Here is a 20579-nt window from a genome sequence, read left to right on the forward strand (position 1 = left end):
TATTATTGTTTAGCACTCGCAATGTGATTCATCAAGACTGAAACTGTACTGTGGCCGCTGTTTTGGTTTATATTTAGCAAGTCTCAATAGTAAGTTTATACATGTGCAAAGTATAAACTTACTATCGAGACATGCTATTTAGCGCATGTTTTTTAGCGCTCAGTAATTAGACCCTAAGTATGACAATTTGCCTGGGACTGTTATTTACCGGGGCATTTTTTTTCTTCCTGGAAATGGAAGCCGTAAAGTGTTTTTGTTCTAAGAATTGTCATAATCCAGGCTTTAGGAAAATAGAAGGCCCTGCTACAAACACTGACAATGTAAAGAGAATCCTCCATCGGCGTACGTGTCAAAAAAATTCCAATATCAGAAATAAAAATATTATAGACATATTGTCTATTCAGTAATATCATTTTATCACTCTATTGGTGCTGGGTGATCTAAGGGGCTAATTGAATGAATTCAGTTGATTTGTGTATGTGTCCGCCTGTATTTTTTTAATGTTGTCATTATCCCACAGGGAAGGTTCTGGACTCTCGTCCACTATTATTTCCTGCATTGAAACTCTTATTTTGTTATTTCTAGTTCATGTTTTTCACCACAAGTTCTTCCTTACCTGTCTATGATGGGCAATCAGGACACACCTGTTCCAGGTTGCCAATCAGGACGCTTTATATGCCAATCCTGTCCTATGTATTCAGTTAGTACCCAATAGTAGCTGTCTCTGAGCTTCCTTTGCATTTCCCAGCTGCACTCCTCAATGGTTTTGTCATTAAGTACATTTTAACATGCTGCTGTCTGCTGTCTCCGCATCCTAGAACAACAGATTTTTTTTATTGGTAAAATATTATCTGTATATTTCTAATGTATCCTATACGAAGAACTTTTCAATATGCATATGTGAACCACTCTTGCCGTCGTCGTGTGGGTTACGTGGACCACCCAGGAAGGACGTCTTGTCGAGCAGGTTTGACTATTTATTTTTCAATAACAGAGCTTCGATGTCGAACAGGTCGCTTTTCAGCTCCTTCTCCGCTGCTCGTTCCGGTCGGCGTTTCAGGTGCCGTTGTCGTCGTCCTCGTCTGGGGCTAATTCTCGAATCGTTCTTGTTTCTTCCAGCACTGGTGTATCTGTTGCGGACACTCCACCTCTTCTCTCCTGATCTTTCCTCCTTCTCCCATTTTATACACTGCAAGGTGATAAGCAGATTGTGAGCCACGCACCTGATCTCGATTGCTGCTGCGTCGCTCCCGGCACGCTCCGCCTCTTCGTTCCGCCGCATTCTCCGCCTCCTGGCCGCCATCTTGAGCAGGGCCAAAGCGTGTCCTGTCCCGCCGTCGGCCCGTCGGCTCCGCCTCTCCACAGTCCTCCATCGCCTGACGCAAGCCGGGATTCCACCCGGCTGAGCATACTCCCCCCTCCCTTTTTTGAAGGGGCTTGAAAAAAAAACTGCCACGGCCACCTGTCTTCTCTTCTTCGTCCTCTTTGACCTTTTCTTTGTCTTGTTCATCCCCTTTGACCTTTTCTTTGTCTTCTTCTTCTTTGTCCTTTTCTTCGCCCTGTTTTTCTTTTTCTTTGTCTTCTTCCTCCTTTTTGACCTTTTGTTTGTCTTTTTCTTCTTCATCCGCTTTGACTTCTTCTTCTTCGTCCTCCTTGACTTCTTCATCCTCTCTGACTTCTTCCTGTTCTTCTTCCTCCTTTTCTTTCACTTCCTCCTCTTCTTCTTTTTATTCCAGCACCACCACTTTTTCCCCTTCGTCCTCTTCCTCATCTACATAATTTTCTTGAATTTCTTCAACTATTTCTTCTTCTTCATCCTTTTATTGAATTTATTCAACTATTGCTTCTTCTTTATCATTTTCTTGAATTTCTTCAACTATTTCTTCTTCTTCATAATTCTCTTGAATTTCTTTAACTATTTCTTCTTCTTTTTCTTAATCTTCTTCTTTTTTTATCATTTTTTTTTAATTTCTTCAACAATTTTTTCTTCTTTATCATTTTCTTGAATTTCTTTAACTATTTCTTCTTTATCATTTTCTTGAATTTATTCAACTATTTCTTCTTCTTTATCATTTTCTTGAATTTCTTTATTTCTTCTTCTTTATCATTTTCTTGAACTTCTACTTCTTCTTCATCTTTAACTTGTTCTTCATCTTCAACTTCTTCTTCATCTTCTTTATCATAATTTCCATACTCATCATAATCTTCCTCATCATCGTAATCTTCATCACCATCACCTGCCTCATCACCGTGAACTTCATCATCAACGTAAACTTCATCATCAATGTATACTTCTTCATCGTAAACTTCTTCACTATAAACTTCTTCTTCATCTTTTTCTTTACCATAAACTTCTTTATCATCAACGTAAACTTCTTCTTCAATGTACATTTCTTCAATGTAAACTTTTTCCTCATAATCTTCTTCTTCCTCTTCAGCTGTACGTTCCACCGGCTGTGCATCTGTCTCCTCAGCAGGGGGCGCCCCCTATGCACTGCTGTCTGCCTTCTTGTCTTCGGGAGGCCATTCACAGCGTATTATTGCGTCTGGATCAATCATTTCAGACTCACCCTCACAACGCCTTTCAGAGAGTATCTTTGGCGTGCAGCTTCGCTACTACATAGACCAGAAAAAAGGGTTTATACTATATTTTTATGCTGCATATTCCACAGTAAAAAAAGCACCGGTTGGACTATTAGACAGCGTGATGTAATGATTGAGAGAGAAATGAGTCTCTCATTGGTATAGGACACACCAAAACCTCATATAAATAGGGCAGTCCGTGCCACTTTTGCATTTGTTATCAGTTGTCCCAGTTGCAGTCTTTGTAGATCAGGGCTATTCAACTACATAATGAAGAGGGTCGCAGTGTCAAGAGCCCAAAGGCTCAGGGGCCAGACATCGAAATGTGGATGTTTCGTCAGAAAGTGCCTCTGCAGATCATATTTCTTTGAGATTGTGTTTACTCAATTACAAAGTAAACACATCGGCTTTCACACGGCACTGTCAATAAATTCATTATTCTGCCCTTTCTACTCGCTTCCACCGTGTGCAGCTAGTTAACTGTATGAGGAAAAGAAGTTCCAGTTTTTGTTGAGGATTGATGTTCCGTCTTTTAAATCATTTCCTTCCTTACTTTTGTTTCTTTACAATTATTTCTTCATTTAGGTTTGTAAGACTGAAAACAAACATAGAATAAAAAAGTATAACACCCATTGTGTAGTTTACATAAATAATGGTCTTTGTGTATTTTATAATTTGCGTAAATAAAATAGGTTTAGTGTTAATATATTCACATAAACATAGAAATTACACAATATTCACACACCAAACATTGTATGTGACTTATCATAATTAGTGTTTCCGCCCTCAACTGGTCGAATTTAGCCCTACATGTATTAAGCGAGGTTTGATTGTTACCCTCAGACAAAAAACAGCACGACCACGACTACGAAAGACATCATAAAGTCAGCAAATTCAATACAAAACAAACTAAAATATCTTTATGCACAATATCTACTTACAAATGTTTAACCAAGTTTTGTAAAGAAGCAATCACGCTGCTTGTCTGGATCAATATGTCCGTCGGGTAAAATGTCCACCAGAAAACAGTGACTGGGGCAGAACATTCATACTTTGCTGTCCAGTCGTTGTTAAAAGTTAAATGTTTTCAATTTATTACATTTTTTTTCTAGGGATGAATGAGTAGTCTTCTTCTACTCACCCCACTGCTGCTTCACTGTGACACATATGCCTTGTTGTTGCCTCCTGCGGGGTGGTGGGAGTACTGCATACATGATAACGCAAGTTTTAATAGAATAGAATAAAAAGTACTTTATTGATCCCCGGGGGAAATTCAGCACCACAGTTTGCTCACAATAGACAATAATAATAATAAATAACATGATAATGGCTTCATCAAGCCTGTTTGGGTGAAGTTCGGTGGACCAAATGAAAAGCTTTGGCGGGATGGATGTGGCCTGTGGGCCACCAGTTGCATAGCACTGTTGTAGATCAACCGCAGCACACCCAATAATAACACTCACAGTTTTCTACTTTGCACACACTATTTAGCGCTTGTTTTTAATAATTACAAACCAAGTATGACAATTTGCCAGGCACCGTTATTTAGTACGGCAGTTTGTTTTTTTCCTGGAAATAGCAGCCATAAAGTGTTTTTGTTGTAAGAATGGTCATAATCCGGGTATGGCAGCAATTACAAGATTTGTGTTTTGTTTACTGGGAAGCTAAAGACCTGATCACTGCTTCTCTGCTCTCGCCCCTTCACGGACAGATGTTCAACGTCAGATTCCCCCAAATTTTATCCAAAGTGTTCCGATATCCAATTCCTCTTTTCCGTTTACGGATAACCATTAGATTGTAACGAGCTTAGGAGGACGTTTCTATGAGGCATCAAGGCTTGGGACGACCCCCGAACCCTGATCAATCTTTACCCGCACAGTACCTACCTTCTCTGCATTGTGTGGTCACGCTGGTGCTTCCTGCTTTTAAGCTGCCATCTTGAGACGGCAGCAGCGCAGCAGCATCAGCGTAGCAGTTCTTTAAAGGCTCGTAAAATCAAAACCGGCGCAGTTAGAAAAACTCATTGCGCAAGTTTTAATTGGAAGGGTTCAATCTCTTTCCTGTGCGAGTTTGAAGCTGACACAACAAACGGGCTCAGAGGAGATAATGTTTGAAAAAAGGTGACAGGTTTTTACAAAACTTTGGTTTTGAAGGGGTAATTGCCAACTTCCTGTTGATTTTTGCTGAAAAATGTAACTGAATGAAATGTAGATCTAAATAAGACCTACATAGAAGTTTTTGTTTCATGTCTCTACGACATTCCTGCCGGAAGTTACAAGCAGTTCTGTCTGTCTTTTCTTCCTAGGAGCAGTTTTGTCTGTGTTTTATTCCTAGGGGTTGCTAGAGCGCAATTTTGAGTTTTTTTTTTTTTTTTTTTCACCAGATTGCAATGTTTGCCAGTCCTGATGTGTGTGTCCAGTTTGGTGAGTTTTGAAGCATTTTAAGAGGGTCAAATTACAGCTCAAAGAGGCAAAAATTATTTTTTTTAGGAAACTTGTTTTGAAGGGGGTTTTGCCAACTTCCTGTTGATTTTTGCTGAAGGAGGTCAGTGGATGAAATCTAGGTCTAAGTCAGACCTACATAGAGGTTTTTGTTTCATGTCTCTACGACATTCCTAACGGAAGTAACAAGCAGTTTTGTCCGTGCTTTTCCTAGGGGGTGCTAGATTGCAATTTTGAGTTTTTTTTTTTTTTTTTTTTTTGATTAGATCGCTATTTTTGCCCGTCCTGATGTGTGTGTTAAATTTGGTGAGTTTTGAAGCATGTTAAGAGGGTCAAATTACAGCTCAAAGAGGCGGCGGTATAATAATAATAAAACCTTAGAAATACAATAGGGTCCTCCGTCCCAAAGGGACTTTCGGTCCCTAATAAAGATTTCTACACATAGATGTAATCATCAACTTGAAGTGCCCTCTTTGGGGATTGTACGAGAGATCCATCTGGATTCATGATCTTAATTCTAAACATTTCTTCACAAAAAAAGAAATCTTTTAACATCAATATTTATGGAACATGTCCACACTGAATATTGCATTGTTGCGTTTCTTTTCACAGTTTATGTATGAACTTACATTCATATTTTGTTGAAGTATTATTCAATAAATATATGTATTAATTATTTTTTAACTGTTGCTTATTTTAGAATATTTAAAACAAATCTCACCTACCCCTTGGCTTACCTTCATTTGAGAACCACTGACATTAGGGACAAGCGGTAGTGAATGGATGGAAGTAACCTCACCAATATCTTTTAGGCAGGCTCAAGGCTCTCCTGTCATGCCTCAACAATGCTTTGCCTTGATCATTTAGAGGAGAAAATCAATATTGATGGGTTGTAGAAACACATCAGTCACCTAAGTTTGACAATATTACAAGTACAATTTCATTTTTATGTTTTATGACTTTGCCTTGTCATTCTCCATTTTCCCTTGTACGCATCTTTATCTTGCTCCTTTATTATCATCAAGTGGTGCTGTCAGATTGCTTTTAACACAACGTACTGTGCAAGGATACTTTCACCAGCCGTTCACAGGACTTTACAATTATCGCTCAGGCTTTCAGAGAGCAGAACAAAGCCGAAGTGAAACATTCCCACGTTTATGGTGACATTTGGCTGTGCTTTGCAAGATTGTCCATCCCCGCCTCTCTGAAATGTGAATGTCTGCAACTCTGCTCAGTGTGTTATCTTACCAACTGGTTTTGGCATTATCGAGAGGACGCTTAGCTTTTGGCACTACTGTGTTGCGCAACTTAAGTGTGGAGGAAGGCGGATCAATTATGAGCCTGGTTGGGGGAAAAGCTACTTTTGAAAATGAGGTGGAGTACATCAAACAATCGCAACAGGAAACCTTATTGCTGCAAAATGTGAAATTTACTCAGTTATTGCAGGTAAGCAGCACAGAAAAATGGTTGTATATGCTATGGTAAGGTTAAAGTTAAAGTCAAAGTCCCAATGATTGTCACACATACACCCAGCTATGATATCACGGACCTTCAATCCCTCGGGCGGTACTGCATCAAAAAGCGACAACAGTGTGTAAAGGATATCGCCACATGGGCTCAGAAAACCACTGTCAGGAACTACAGTTGGTCGCTACATCTGTAAGAGCAAGCTAAAACTCTACTATGCAAAGCGAGGGCCATTTATCAACAACACCCAGAAAAGCCGCCGGCTTCGCTGGGCCCAAGGTCATCTAAGACGGACTGAAGCAAAGTGTAAAAGTGTCCTGTGGTCTGACGAGTCCGCATTTCAAATTGGGTGGAGAAATTGTCCTCTGCACTCGACCCATTCCCGTGTTCACCCACTGGGAGGTGAGAAGAGCAGTGAGCAGCAGTGGTGGCCACGCTCGGGAATCATTTGGTGATTTAATACCCAATTCCAACCCTTGAAGCTAAGTGCCAAGCGGGGAGGCGATTGTACCATTTTTTGAAGTCTTTGGTATGCCTCGGCCGGGGTTTGAACTCACAACCTCCCAGTCTCAGGGGGGGGCACTCAAACCTCTAGCCCACTGAACTGGTGAGCTAATGCATCACCTGAAGGCTGAATTATCCAATGAAAAAACAATTAACAGTAATAAATTGTGACATTAGAACTTGGTCCTGAAATATTGTATGTTTATTTTATTTGGTCATATTCTTTTATGGACTAATGCCATGTTAGCACCATGCCAAGTTAGAATGCTCAGAAGCAGCCACTATCTTCCTCTAATCTTAAACTGCGTGAGGGATATTAGCATGCTATGTGGGATTACATCTATGGTGTCCAAAAGTCAAAGCATGAAGGGGTCATTGTGATACATATATTTTGTTTTAATTTAAACGAGCTATAAAGAGACCTATCTAAAGGCAATAGGTATGTACTGATTACCAATAAAATTGCAGACTCTTGGCATGACCATTTCAAATGTTATTGATTGAAAAACTGATTGATTACGGCAACTTCTTTAAACATTAAACACATGATACTGCTCATTCTCATCCAGAAGAAGCTAACGTGCGGATTGTTTTGAACATTTTGAACACATCCAACCATACCACAGTAATAAATATATCTTAGATCATTTTGGTCACATACATGCATACTTTGAGTCATATTTGTGTTGTCGGTGTGAAAACATATATTTAGTCATTGGTATCAACATTTAAACTTATTCTCATTATGTCTTTTTTTTCCTTTCTTTTTTACTGTTGTTGGTGCATTTTCTTTCGACAAAGAAAGCTTAAGCTTCGGGCATGCCTGGATTTCATGCTGTGATGCGTTACCTAGCATTTAAGATGTACTTCGTCACAAAGCAGTTTTTAGGATTTAAGTCTACTAAACTTGCAATAAATATTCTTGACTGTGTGAAGATCAAGGTTCTGTTTGTGGTTACCCTAAAAAAGGATTTAAATAGTTAACATTTACATTACTCTCTGCTAGAGGAGGGCAAACTACCAATTTTGCTATCAGACAACTGAATGATTCCGTGATTTTTGCCAAATTTGTTGATCAACATTAGGATCAAAACAAACACTTATTTTTCTACATAATTTACAATGCAACAATATCAACAACATCTTACAATTATTCTTTTTTGTTTCATAAAATGTTCACTGCTTTGAATCGATTGCAACTAAACACTTCAGATTATTTTACAAGGCGTTTTGTCTCTTTTTTGAGCAGTTTAAGCATACAGACTTTGCAGTCATCTGAGAGGATAGTGCAAGATGGTGCAAGTATTTTTCCCCATTCCCAGACAACAATGGCTCGCTTTATTCTGGTGCAAAGGACAGATTATTAGGGGTGCAGTTTTTTTTTCTTTTTACATATTTTTTTTATATGAACACATTTTTAAAAAATACATTTCTTATGCAACCAGAATCGCAATTCTTTTTCATCCCATTTCTAAATCGATTCATAATTGTTTTCTAATATATGATAATACAGAAAGAATTAAAGAAAGTAGTAATAACAAATATATAAATACATAAATCAAATTATACATACACGTATGTATATATACATATATATATATATATATATATATATATATATATATATATATATATATATATTTATACATATATATATATATATATATATATATATATATATATGTATATATATATATATATTTTTTTTTTTTAAATTATTGTTATTTTGTATATATTTAAAAAAACAAACAACATTTTTATAGGAATTAATTTTTAAAAATACTTTTAGGCTGTCTCCATGCCACCACAATCGCAATTCTTATTCATCCCAATCCTAAATCGATTCATAATTTTCAAAAATCAGTCAAAACAAAATTAGCATTATCATTATTATTTTTATAAGTATACATTTTTAAGAATACTGCATGCCATTTCCATGCAACCAGAAGGAGCTTTTCCAACCCGTAAACCGTTTTGGAAAACGTTGTGTTATAATTATTATACCAAATAACTCATTGCAAGAACCACGGTGAATCAAGAATCGATTCTGAATTGAATCGTCAGCCCAGGAATCGGATCGAACCGTTAGATGCACAAAGATTCACACCCCTTGTTGTTACAATAGAGCGAGACCTGTTTCCGACCGCTGTTGTGCTGGCAAATGCCTCTTCTGTCCCATGTAAAGTTAAAGTACCAATGATTATCACACACACACTATGTGTGGCAAAATTATTCCCTGCATTTGACCCATCACCCTTGATCACCCCCTTGGAGGTGAGGGGAGCTGTGGGCACCAGTGGTGCCGCGCCCGGGAATCATTTATGGTGATTTAACCCCCAATTCCAACCCTTAATGCTGAGTGCCAAGCAAGGAGGTAATGGGTCGCAATTTCATAGCCTTTGGTATGACTCAGCCGGGATTTGACCTCCCGACCTACCGATCTCAGGGCGGACACTCTGCCCACTAGGCCACTGAGTAGTATGTATTTTTAAGAATACCCACACAATGACATTTCATGTTCTTGATTGCTGAAACGTACCTCCTACCTGATGCTCACTCTTGTGTTCTTGTCCACAGAGGGCGGTCAGATGAACAACAACCTAGGATCGGCGTCAAACATGATCCAACAGCACCCATATCCTGCTCTCGGTCAGCTGGCTCATGTGTATGAACATCAACAACATCAACAACATCAACAACAACAACAACAACAACAACATCAACAGCAGCAACAGCAACAACAACAGCAACAGCAGCAACATCAAAACAAGGATTTCAACAAGTACGCCTCCCTGAAAGCAGTGGGTAGGTGTCAAACATCCTAATACCAAATCAAATCAAATGTTTATTGTTCATCGGTCAATGGTCAACAAAGCAAACAAACAGTTGCTGCCCTGTTTTTAGATTGGGCAGCATTCTCAGTGTAGTCTTATGTTTATGCCAGCTGTTGTGTGAGAGGGCATTACTGTCTTGTCACACGCATGGTTGGCAATTACTCTTCATAAAACACACAACAGATGTTGCGTTTTTGCCACAAATTTTTTATCTTACAATATTGCTTCAATCCAGATTTACATATGCGACTTGCTGGTCAGGGGAGGGAACAACGTGAAGGCGATGCAGCAGATTTGTACACAGATTTGACAGATGTTATTGATCGTGGCACCAAAGCTGACACGCTGTAAAACACAAAGTGGCTGTTTATCAAGCTCTGCAACAGCCTCACACACTCACAATTTAGCCGATTTGAATGCCGTTTGGCTAGCTTGTACGCCATTGGCTGAGGCAGCGCAATGTCCCAACTATTTTATACTACAATGCTTATACAAATATCCGCCAGACCCATTTAAGGGAAATAAATTAATGCATTTCTGCCTGCAAAGCAAGTAATATATACAGCCCCGATCAAAAGTTTACATACACTTATAAAGAACATAACGTCATGGCTGTATTGAGTTTACAATCATTTCTACAACTCTCATTTTTAGTGTTGGAGTGATTGGAGCACATAATTGCTGGGTCACAAAAAACATTCATGAAGTTTGGTTATTTTATGCATTTATTATGGGTCTACTGAAAATGTGAGCAAACCTGCTGGGTCAAAAGTATACATACAGCAATGTAAATATTTGGTTACATGTCCCTTGTCACGCCGGGACATGGAATAGTTTTGCTTCTTCGATGCAGAGATGATTTGAGACGAGTCAGGCGTGGATGTGAGTACACGATTATTTATTTATACACTTAAATACGAAAAGGCAAAACAAAGGACGTGCTCAGTGGCGGATAATAATCTATACTAAAACTTCAAACAAAAAAACAGCACTATCTACAAATAAACAAAAGATACTATCAAAGATACACAATAAACCAAAAACTTGCACTGAGGCAAAAAATACAAACATCTTACGTGGCGTGGTCAAAATGGTTAGCAGCGTGGCAAGGCAAGAAGGTTGGCAAGGCCAGATAGGTCGTGGTGAGTAAGCATTAGCAGTATGCAGGCAAAGTTCCCAGATCGATGAACAGAAAGAAAATGACTTTAATAATAGCTGTGGTAATGAGAAATAGGTGCGGGACTGAGGGCAGGGGCGTGACTAGGAGAACAGGTGGAAACTAATGGGTTGCTATGGAAACAAACAAAAGCAGGAAGTGCAAAACGGGAAACAAGAGTCCAAAAACCAAAACATAACAGCCATGTCATTATGTTCTTTACAAGTTTATTTAAACTTTTGATCGCGACTGTACACACGATAATTGTGTAATAATTGGAGTATTTAGTTTTTAGGCCGCGATACTTTTCATGAACAAGATCGCCCTTGGCCATGTCTGAAATGGTTGAGTATATTTGCAGTCTAATAGTAGACAATCAGGCCGTGTAATACACTATATTGGCATGGCTTCAACAGTGTTTGATTAGAAAAAAGCTGAACTCCCTAAGCTATCAATGATATAGATAAATGTCAGGCTCTCAAAATGAGTCTTTCTTAAAGTCAATATCAAAGAGAGGCACGATTCCAATCTCGACAATACATTAAAGTGAGGACTTGGTGAAAGTAACCTCTTTCTCAGGGTTTTTGTGAGACTGTATGAGAAATCTCATAATGTTGGATAATTTGACATCCATCACTGTGACTGATGTGCATTGGCTAAAGTGCCTCCTTACAATCAGGTCGGGACGCTCTTCTAGCAGATTTTATTTTGTATTGTTAGTTTATTTAAAGGAAAAATATTTTTCTATATTTAAAACATTTTATTGTGGTTTACATAACATGTAATGGTGGTGCTTTGGTCTAAATATAGCATACATTATGTTTTACGGATTATCTTCAGCACCGCTTTCTGACCGTGTCCTCAGAATTCACCTTTTTGTTTTCGACTGTCTCCACCCCGTCAGCCATGTTGTAGTTTTTAGCACTTCCATGTAAGTCATAACTATACTGTGCTTTTTATTAGTAAAGGCAACAGTGTCCCACAATAATAGAACATAGACAAAAAGAACAAAACTAGTTGACTGCCACTTTGGACATAAACTGAATAAAACTGGCAGAGTCGTGCAAAGCTGTTCAGGTAAACCACTAAAGTCTCAAATGCAGGTAATTTAGAGCATTTTTTGGAGAAGGCAAAACTGTTTTATAAATATCTGCGCCGTGCTTCCATGGTTTAAGTTCATGTTTTCGGGACTTATGCAAATTCCAAATACACAAAAACAGTTACAGGTAAGGGAAGAGGATTTTGCCTAGTAGGACAGTTTTAATGTTAAATTGAAAGAATAATAATAATAATAATACAAAAAAAAAAAATATATATATATATATTTTTTTTTGTTATATACATATCTACATCCATATATAGATACATAAATACTTGACGTATATATATATATATATATATATATATATATATATACGTCAAGTATTTATGTATCTATATATGGATGTAGATATGTATATAACAAAAAAAAAAATATATATATATATATATATATATATATATACACATATATAGACACATACAGGGTTTCCCCTGAATGTAATTGAATGTTGCGCGAAGGCATTTTAATTACAGCCACACTTTGAAAATAAGGTTTTTTTTCTTCTCTTTAAAACAAATTAAAGTAATATAATACATCGTAGCCCACAGACGAAATCTCACAAAGTTTGACACTATTTTTAACTTTTATTACTAATCATATAATAAAAAATGGCAAAATTGCAACATGTTTTACCTCTTGTGCAAACACTTTTGTCTCGTGAGTCCGTGCTTCCCCGGACACACAACAACACATCCTCAGTCTCCCTGCCAATTACCTCTCAGGAACGGTCGGTGAGTTTGCAAACAGGGGAACAACTGACATCAAATCCAAACCACACAAACATAAAATATTAACAATAGCAGGTTGTTATAGTATGACTTGATATATAGCCTATTATTTCTGCACAATTACCAAGTGATGTACCAAAAACTTTGATCATCAAAAACTACGCTACTGAAACCGGATGTCAACAAAATGCATGCTATTGTGGCTGTCTGGTGCGTGGTCAGCATGTCTGCAATGTAGACGTAATTTATTTATATGTATACATACAAATATATATATATATATATATATATATATATATATATATATATATATATATATATATATATATATATATATATTGCAGATTTGCAGACAGCCATGTACAAAAATGTGCAAATATTTAAAGAAAAATGGTGGCTTTTAAGAAGAGAAAGTACAAATGGAGCATAAGCATCAAGTAAGTGTGACGTCTATTCACGCTGCAGCTCATCCATTTAGAATTAGGAGGAAAAAAAGCTGCGATTCCGATGTGAATCAATTTGTATGTGTACCTCTAATAACAACTGTTGTTTTGCACCAGATTTTTTTTTTTAACCATTAAAGCTGTCCTATTAGCCATGCTTTTAGATTTACTATAAAATAAATGATTCCTTGAGGCAGTGACAATTACTTGAAAATGGCAGAGGGGTTCTTTCCCACAGATTAGATTTTTCCTTCTATAATAAAGACGTGTCCTTGGCCATATTAAGACAGATGTTTATGTTTAGCAAAAGTCATGCTCAAAACATTAGCTTTTAGTTGTTTATTCTGTAAAACAAAATCATAACTGCTCTCTTCATCCAAGACATCCAACACAAATTTAAGAGCACACATTAAGGTGAGCTGAGTTCATGAACATATTTACTGCGCATAACCATTACCAACTGTTCCCAAACAACACACTAGTCATGGTTTTTTTTGGTTTTTTTTTGTCAAAATATAGATTGATGCAGTTTTTTTTACTGTAGGCAAATATAATTAATAACATAGAGGTGGGCCAAAGAAAAGGCAAAGTAAAATACATACATTGGGGTGTTTGACCCTCTAAAGGTAATTATAGAGTGTCCCCAGCTAAATGACAGATAGTTCAATCAATCAAAGTTTAATTATACAGCCCTAAATCCCAAATGTCTCAAAAGACTGCACAAGCCACGGAATCCTTTGCTCAGTTCCAACATCAGGGCAAGAAAAGACTCGAGCAATGGGATATAATGAGAAACCTTGGAGGGGACCACAGATGTGGGGACCACCACCCCGGGCAACCGGTGCAATGGATGTCAAATTACATTAACATTGATGTTATACATGTGGGCTCATAGATATAAATGTTATTAAATGTAGCATTGATGCAGCAAGCTACTTCTGCCATGTAGCTTGTCGTGTAGCTTGCTATAATTGCCCGGGCACAGCTTCCTCGGTAGCTTAGCTACATTTAATCAAGATTAACTTGAAGCTTAGCTTAATACATTTTCCAAGTAGCTTTCCCATCAACAGTTAATATCTTATTTTCATCAAGGGAAAATAGGTTATTGAAAATAACAAAGATGAAAATCGTGAGCCAAAGAAATTAACGCTGCTGTGTTTCATGCTAAGTTTTCCCCAAACAAACCATTTAGCCTGTCTGATAGGAGGTTTTGGAACTCTCATTTTATATTTGATTCAAACAACCTTATATTTGAAAATTCACAGCTATATTAATTTTATATGACCTTTTCTGACTTATTTTTTAAAAACTTTCTAAATGAAGAAAAATAATATTCAAACGTAACAAAAGCACCATTGTACCAGCCCCACTTAGCCCCGCCGCCACTTCAACGCACCTGCTCAAATGTCAATACGAGAAATAAAAAATGTAGGGTATATATATATATATATATATATATATATATATATATATATATATATATATATACAAACCCCGTTTCCATATGAGTTGAGAAATTGTGTTAGATGTAAATATAAACGGAATACAATGATTTGCAAATCCTTTTCAACCCATATTCAATTGAATATGCTACAAAGACAACATATTTGATGTTCAAACTCATAAACTTGATTTTGTTTTTGCAAATAATAATACACTTGGAATTTCATGGCTGCAACACGTGCCAAAGTAGTTGGGAAAGGGCATGTCCACCACTGTGTTACATCACCTTTTCTTTTAACTACACTCAATAAACGTTTGGGAACTGAGGAAACTAATTGATGAAGCTTTGAAAGTGAAATTCTTTCCCAATCTTGTTTTATGTAGAGCTTCAGTCCTTCAGCAGTCCGGGGTCTCCGCTATCGTATTATATGCTTCATAATGCGCCACACATTTTTGATGGGAGACATGTCTGGACTGCAGGCGGGCCAGGAAAATACCCGCACTCTTTTAATACGAAGCCACGCTGTTGTAACACGTGGCTTGGCATTGTTTTGCTGAAATAAGCAGTGGCGTCCATGATAACGTTGCTTGGATGACAACATATGTTGCTCCAAAACCTGTATGGACCTTTCAGCAATAATGGTGCCTTCACAGATGTGTAAGTTACCCATGCCTTGGGTACTAATGCACCCCCATACCATCACAGATGCTGGCTTTTGAACTTTGCGCCTATAACAATCCAGATGGTTATTTTCCTCTTTGTTGCGGAGGACACCACGTCCACAGTTTCCAAATATAATTGGAAATGTGGACTCGTCAGACCACAGAACACTTTTCCACTTTGCATCAGTCCATCTTTGGTGAGCTCTGGCCCAGCGAAGCCGGCGGCGTTCCTTTGTGTTGTTGATAAATGGCTTTCGCTTTGCATAGTAGTTTTAACTTGCACTTACAAATGTAGCGACCAACTGTAGTTACTGACAGTGGTTTTATGAAGTGTTCCTGAGCCCATGTAGTGATATCCTTTACACACTGATGTTGTTTTTTGATGCACTACCACCTTAGGGATCAAAGGTCCGTAATATCATCGCTTACGTGCAGTTATCTATCCAGATTTTCTGAACTTTTTGATGACTTTACGGACCGTAGATGGTAAAATCCCTAAATTCCTTGCAATAGCTTGTTGAGAATTGTTGTTCTAAAACTGTTCAACAATTTGCTTACAAATGGGTGACCCTCGCCTCATCCTTGTTTGTGAATTACTTAACATTTCTTGGAAGCTGCTTTTATACCCAATCATGGCACCGACCTGTTCCCAATAAGCCGGCACACCTGTGGGATGTTCCAAATAAGTGTTTGATGAGCATTGCTCAACTTTATCAGTATTTATTGCCACCTTTTCCAACTTCTTTGTCCTGTGTTGCTGGTAACAAATTCTAAAGTTAATGATTATTTGCACACACAAAAAATGTATATCAGTTTTAACATCAAATATGTTGTCTTTGTAGATTATTCAACTGAATATGGGTTGAAAATTATTTGCAAATCATTGTATTCCGTTTATATTTACATCTAACCAATTTCCCAACTCATATGGAAACGGGGTTTGTATATATATATATATATATATACAGTATATATATATACACACATACATACATACATACGTACATACTGTACATATATATATACATACATACATACATACACTTGCTTGCTTAAGGTTGTCCATTGTATCTGATGACGACAATCCATCTCTATGTTTTGTGAGTCCTCATGTGGCTGAACAGTCCAATCCGTGATCCACATGATCTGCCGCAAACAGAGCAGGTGAAGGCACTTACTGGGGGTGCGGGTGTGGCAATGGCTTCATGCCTTCTTTGACGCTTCCTGGCTCGTTGATCTCCTCGGTCCTCCTCAAGCTTATGAACTCCTTGTTGGAGGCTGCAGTGTCCTCCAGCTGGGTCGGGTTCAGGCCACATTTTTCCATGACAGTCTTCAATTGATCTTCATAAAGCTTTTTTGGGCCTCCTGCCAAGCGGTGACCAAGATGAAGCAGACCATAAAGCACCTTGTCTGGTAAGCGTGCTTCAGGCATCCTGATAACGTGGCCTAGCCAGCGAAGTTGGTGCTGGGTGAATGTAGCCTCCACACTGGTGCAGTTGGTCTTGCAGAGTAATTCAGTGTGGGGGACTCTGTCCTTCCAGGATATCCCCAGAATGAATTGTAAGCACCTGATGTGGAAGGCCTCCAGCATCCTGAGGTGGCGGCTGTACAGGGTCCACGCTTCACAGCTGTAGAGGAGGGTCGTCATGACCTCAGCTAAATAGACTGCTACCTTAATATGTAGCTTAAGGTATTTGTTATGGAAGACCCTTCCCCTGAGTCTGCCAAAAGATGCTAATGCCTGCTTGATCCTGTTTTGAACCTCGCTGTAGATACTGCAATCGTCAGAGAGAAAGCTACCAAGGTATTTGAAAGAGTCCACTACTGCAAGTGGTTTATTGTCGATGGTGAAGGTTGGTGGATGAGGTGGAGGATTGGATGCCCACTGGCATATTATTTCAGTTTTTGCCACGTTGTCAGGGAGGCCCAGTCTGCCAAAAGCACTTGCAGCGGCTGAGAGGGTAGCTGCAGCGCTTCCGATGTGTGGGCCACAACTGCGCAGTCATCTGCGTATTGGAGTTCGATGACTTGCACTGGTGCGAACTTTGTGACTGCTTGGGGCCTCCGGATATTAAACAGGTTCCCATCAAGTCGGAAGTCGATGGTAACCCCACTGCCTTTCTTGATCCTCTCATGGAGCAGCAGTGTCACACATATGAGGAAGATATTAAACAAGACTGGAGTAAGGACGCATCCCTGGCCCTAAAGGGTTCCGATTCCTGGCCGCCAATAGTCACACACGTAACATCATCCCTTCATGTAATTGCCTTAGGATGTTGACAAGCTTCTGTGGGCAACCGGACTTCAGGAGGATGTTCCAGAGAAGCTCCCTGTTTACAGTGTCAAAAGCCTTCGACAGATCAATGAAAGGAACAAAGAGGTCCTAGTGCTGTTCCCTACACTTCTCCTGCAGGTGCCGTGTTATGAACACCATGTCCACAGTGCTCCTGTTCATCCTAAAACCACATTGTGACTCTGGCAACAGGTCTTCCATGATGTTGTTCACCACCCTGTGTAGCATGACCAGGACTTTACCAGCAACAGCCAGACGTGAAATGCCACGACGGTTGCCACAGAGGGATTTGTCCCACTTGCCTTTGTAGATGGTGATAATATTGGCATCTCTCCAATGCTTCCACACGTTGCTGATGAATAGGAAAAGGGCACGGACGGAAAGGTAGCCTCCTTGCTTGAAGATCTCTGCAGGGATGCTGTCAGGACGTGGGGTCGTGTTGTCTTTCAGAGACCTTATTGCACTCTTAACCTCTCCAAAGCTTGGTGGAAGGTCAAGGTCATGGATGGTTGGGTAGTCAGGTAGTTCTTCCCGAACTAAGGGGTCTGTTGGGGCTGGCTGATTTAGCAGAGTTCCAAAATGGTCTGCCCATCTTTTGGTGATGAGCTTCTGGTCTTCTATGAGGGTTGTACCATTGTTAGACTTCAGCGGGTAGACAGCGCAGTTTCTTGGGCCGTAGATGGTTTTCACTGCATCGTAAAAGTTGTGCATATCATTTTTGTTGGCATGAGATTGTATTTCAGCTGCCTTTGATATCCACCACTCATTCATCAGGGCACGCAATTTTGACTACACCTCCCTTCTGCATGTTTGCCTTTGCTGTCGGAGCACAGCTGAAGTAGGGTTGTTGATTACAGCATTGTGTGCTGTGTGCATGTGTTTGAGCATTGGGGTTATTGTGGCGATGTTGTCATCAAACCAGTCCTGATGCTTTCTGCGCTTATAGCCAATGGATTGGGATGCTGCTTCATAGAGCCTGGAGCTGATAGAGGTCAATTTGTCATCAATGGAGACATCGCTCTCCAGAATATGCTCGATGTCTTCCAGGTTTTCGGCCAGAGAGAGACAGAAATTGTCCCGAGCCATAGGATCTGCTAGCAGGGGACAGTCAAGCCTCTTCTTCCCTGACTTTTGAAGATGGATAGCAGGGCTTACTTGCGCCCGGAGCCTGGTTATGATGAGCTGGTGGTCGGTCCAACACTAAGCTCCTCTCATTGCACAAGTTAGTGATACGTCTTTTATGTCCGAGCGTCTCACAATTGCGTAATCAATCAGGTGCCAATCTTTGGAGCGTGGGTGCATCCAGGATGTTTTGTGCTTATTTTATAGTTGGACGATCGTGTTTGTGATGGTCAAGTCATGCTCAGCACAGAGGCTTAGCAGCCATAGGCCGTTAGCATTGGCTTGTCCAATGCCATGCCTACCAATAACACCACTCCACACCTTAATGTCCTTCCCCACTCTGGCATTGAAATCGCCCAATAAGAAGATCTTGTCCTCCTTAGGTGTGCGACAGAGGGCCTCATCTAATGCCCGGTAGAAGCTCTTCTTAACACCTTCCTTTGATTGGAGCGTCGACGCATAGGTACTGCATTTTTTGGACTATAAGTCGCAGTTTTTTTCATAGTTTGGCCAGGGGTGTGACTTATACTCAAGAGTGACTCATGTGTGAAATTATTAACATTACCGTAAAATATCAAATAATATTATTTAGTTATTTCACGTAAGAGACTAGACGTATAAGATTTCATGGGATTTAGCGATTAGGAGTGACAGATTGTTTGGTAAACGTATAGCACGTTTTATATGTTATAGTTATTTTAATGACTCTTACCATAATATATTACGTTAACATACCAGGCACGTTCTCCGTTGGTTATTTATGCGCCATATAACGTACACTTATTCAGCCTGTTCTTCACTATTCTTTATTTATTTTAAATTGCTTTTCAAATGTCTATTCTTGGTGTTGGATTTTATCAAATAAATTTCCCCCAAAAATGTGTCTTATACTCCAGTGCGACTTATATATGTTTTTTTCCTTTTTTATGCATTTTAGGCAGGTGCGACTTATACTCCGGAGCGATTTATACTCCAAAAAATACGGTACTAAGAAGGGTGGCATATCTTTTTTTAGCCAGAGGGATTCTGAGTGACATGAACCTTTCACTTATGCCAACCGGTGTTTCTGGGAGTTTTGGTAGGAGGCTGTTTTTTATTGCAAGTCCCACACCGTGCTTATGCTTCCCTCCTGGAGGGTGTCCTTTCCAGGAGAAAGTGTAACCTTACCCTTCTTTCTTCAGGGATCCTTCATCCAGGAGTTTGTTTTCACTAAGTGCAGCAATATCAACATTGTAGTGGTTTAGTTCCGCTGCAATGAGTGCAGTTCTGCGCTGAGGTCTATCATTGGTGATGCTAGTGTCCAGGAGTGTCCTTATCTTCCATCATGCCAGTTTAAGAGGGATTATTTTCGTTGCTTTATTTTGACCGTAGAGTGGAATTCCCGACATGTGCGGTAGCCTGTCCAGGATGGTTTTGAGTGGGCAATGTTTGGGCCACCTTTTCTAGGCCCTTCTTCAGTCGGGGTGAGCAGTGCAATCCTAAATAGGGCTGCTCAGACGTACAGGATAGATAGCCCTGTACCGCTGGTGTACAGGGTTCTGACTAGGAGCTTTTGGTGCATTCATACCTGCTCCTGTTATCAGACACCCCATCGCCACCAGTTTCATTTCCGGTAGCTGGTCTCACTGAGGCAGAGATGAATACCTGCACAGAGGAGCTTGTTTAAAGTGCCACTGCGGATGCGCATGTCCCAGCAGCACTTCTTCACTGTGAGAGGGTGGGATCCGGTGGTAAGGAGAACCCAGGACAACCGAAACTCTTCCACAGTTGCATGAGGCTGCCAGAGCTCCAGTTTTTTTG

General features: G+C 39.5%; 1 protein-coding gene across 1 annotated transcript in view; it reads left to right on the forward strand.

The window, feature by feature from the left end:
- Positions 1 to 20579, forward strand: part of shisa9a (shisa family member 9a) — a 154669-nt gene that overhangs the window by 109994 nt on the left and 24096 nt on the right. The window contains exon 3 of the mRNA XM_061908912.1: positions 9573 to 9800. Coding sequence (XP_061764896.1) covers positions 9573 to 9800 — 228 coding nt within the window. The remainder of the gene's footprint in view (positions 1 to 9572; positions 9801 to 20579) is intronic.

This window comes from Nerophis ophidion, linkage group LG08 (genome assembly GCF_033978795.1).
Source record: "Nerophis ophidion isolate RoL-2023_Sa linkage group LG08, RoL_Noph_v1.0, whole genome shotgun sequence".
Taxonomy (NCBI): Eukaryota; Metazoa; Chordata; class Actinopteri; order Syngnathiformes; family Syngnathidae; genus Nerophis; species Nerophis ophidion.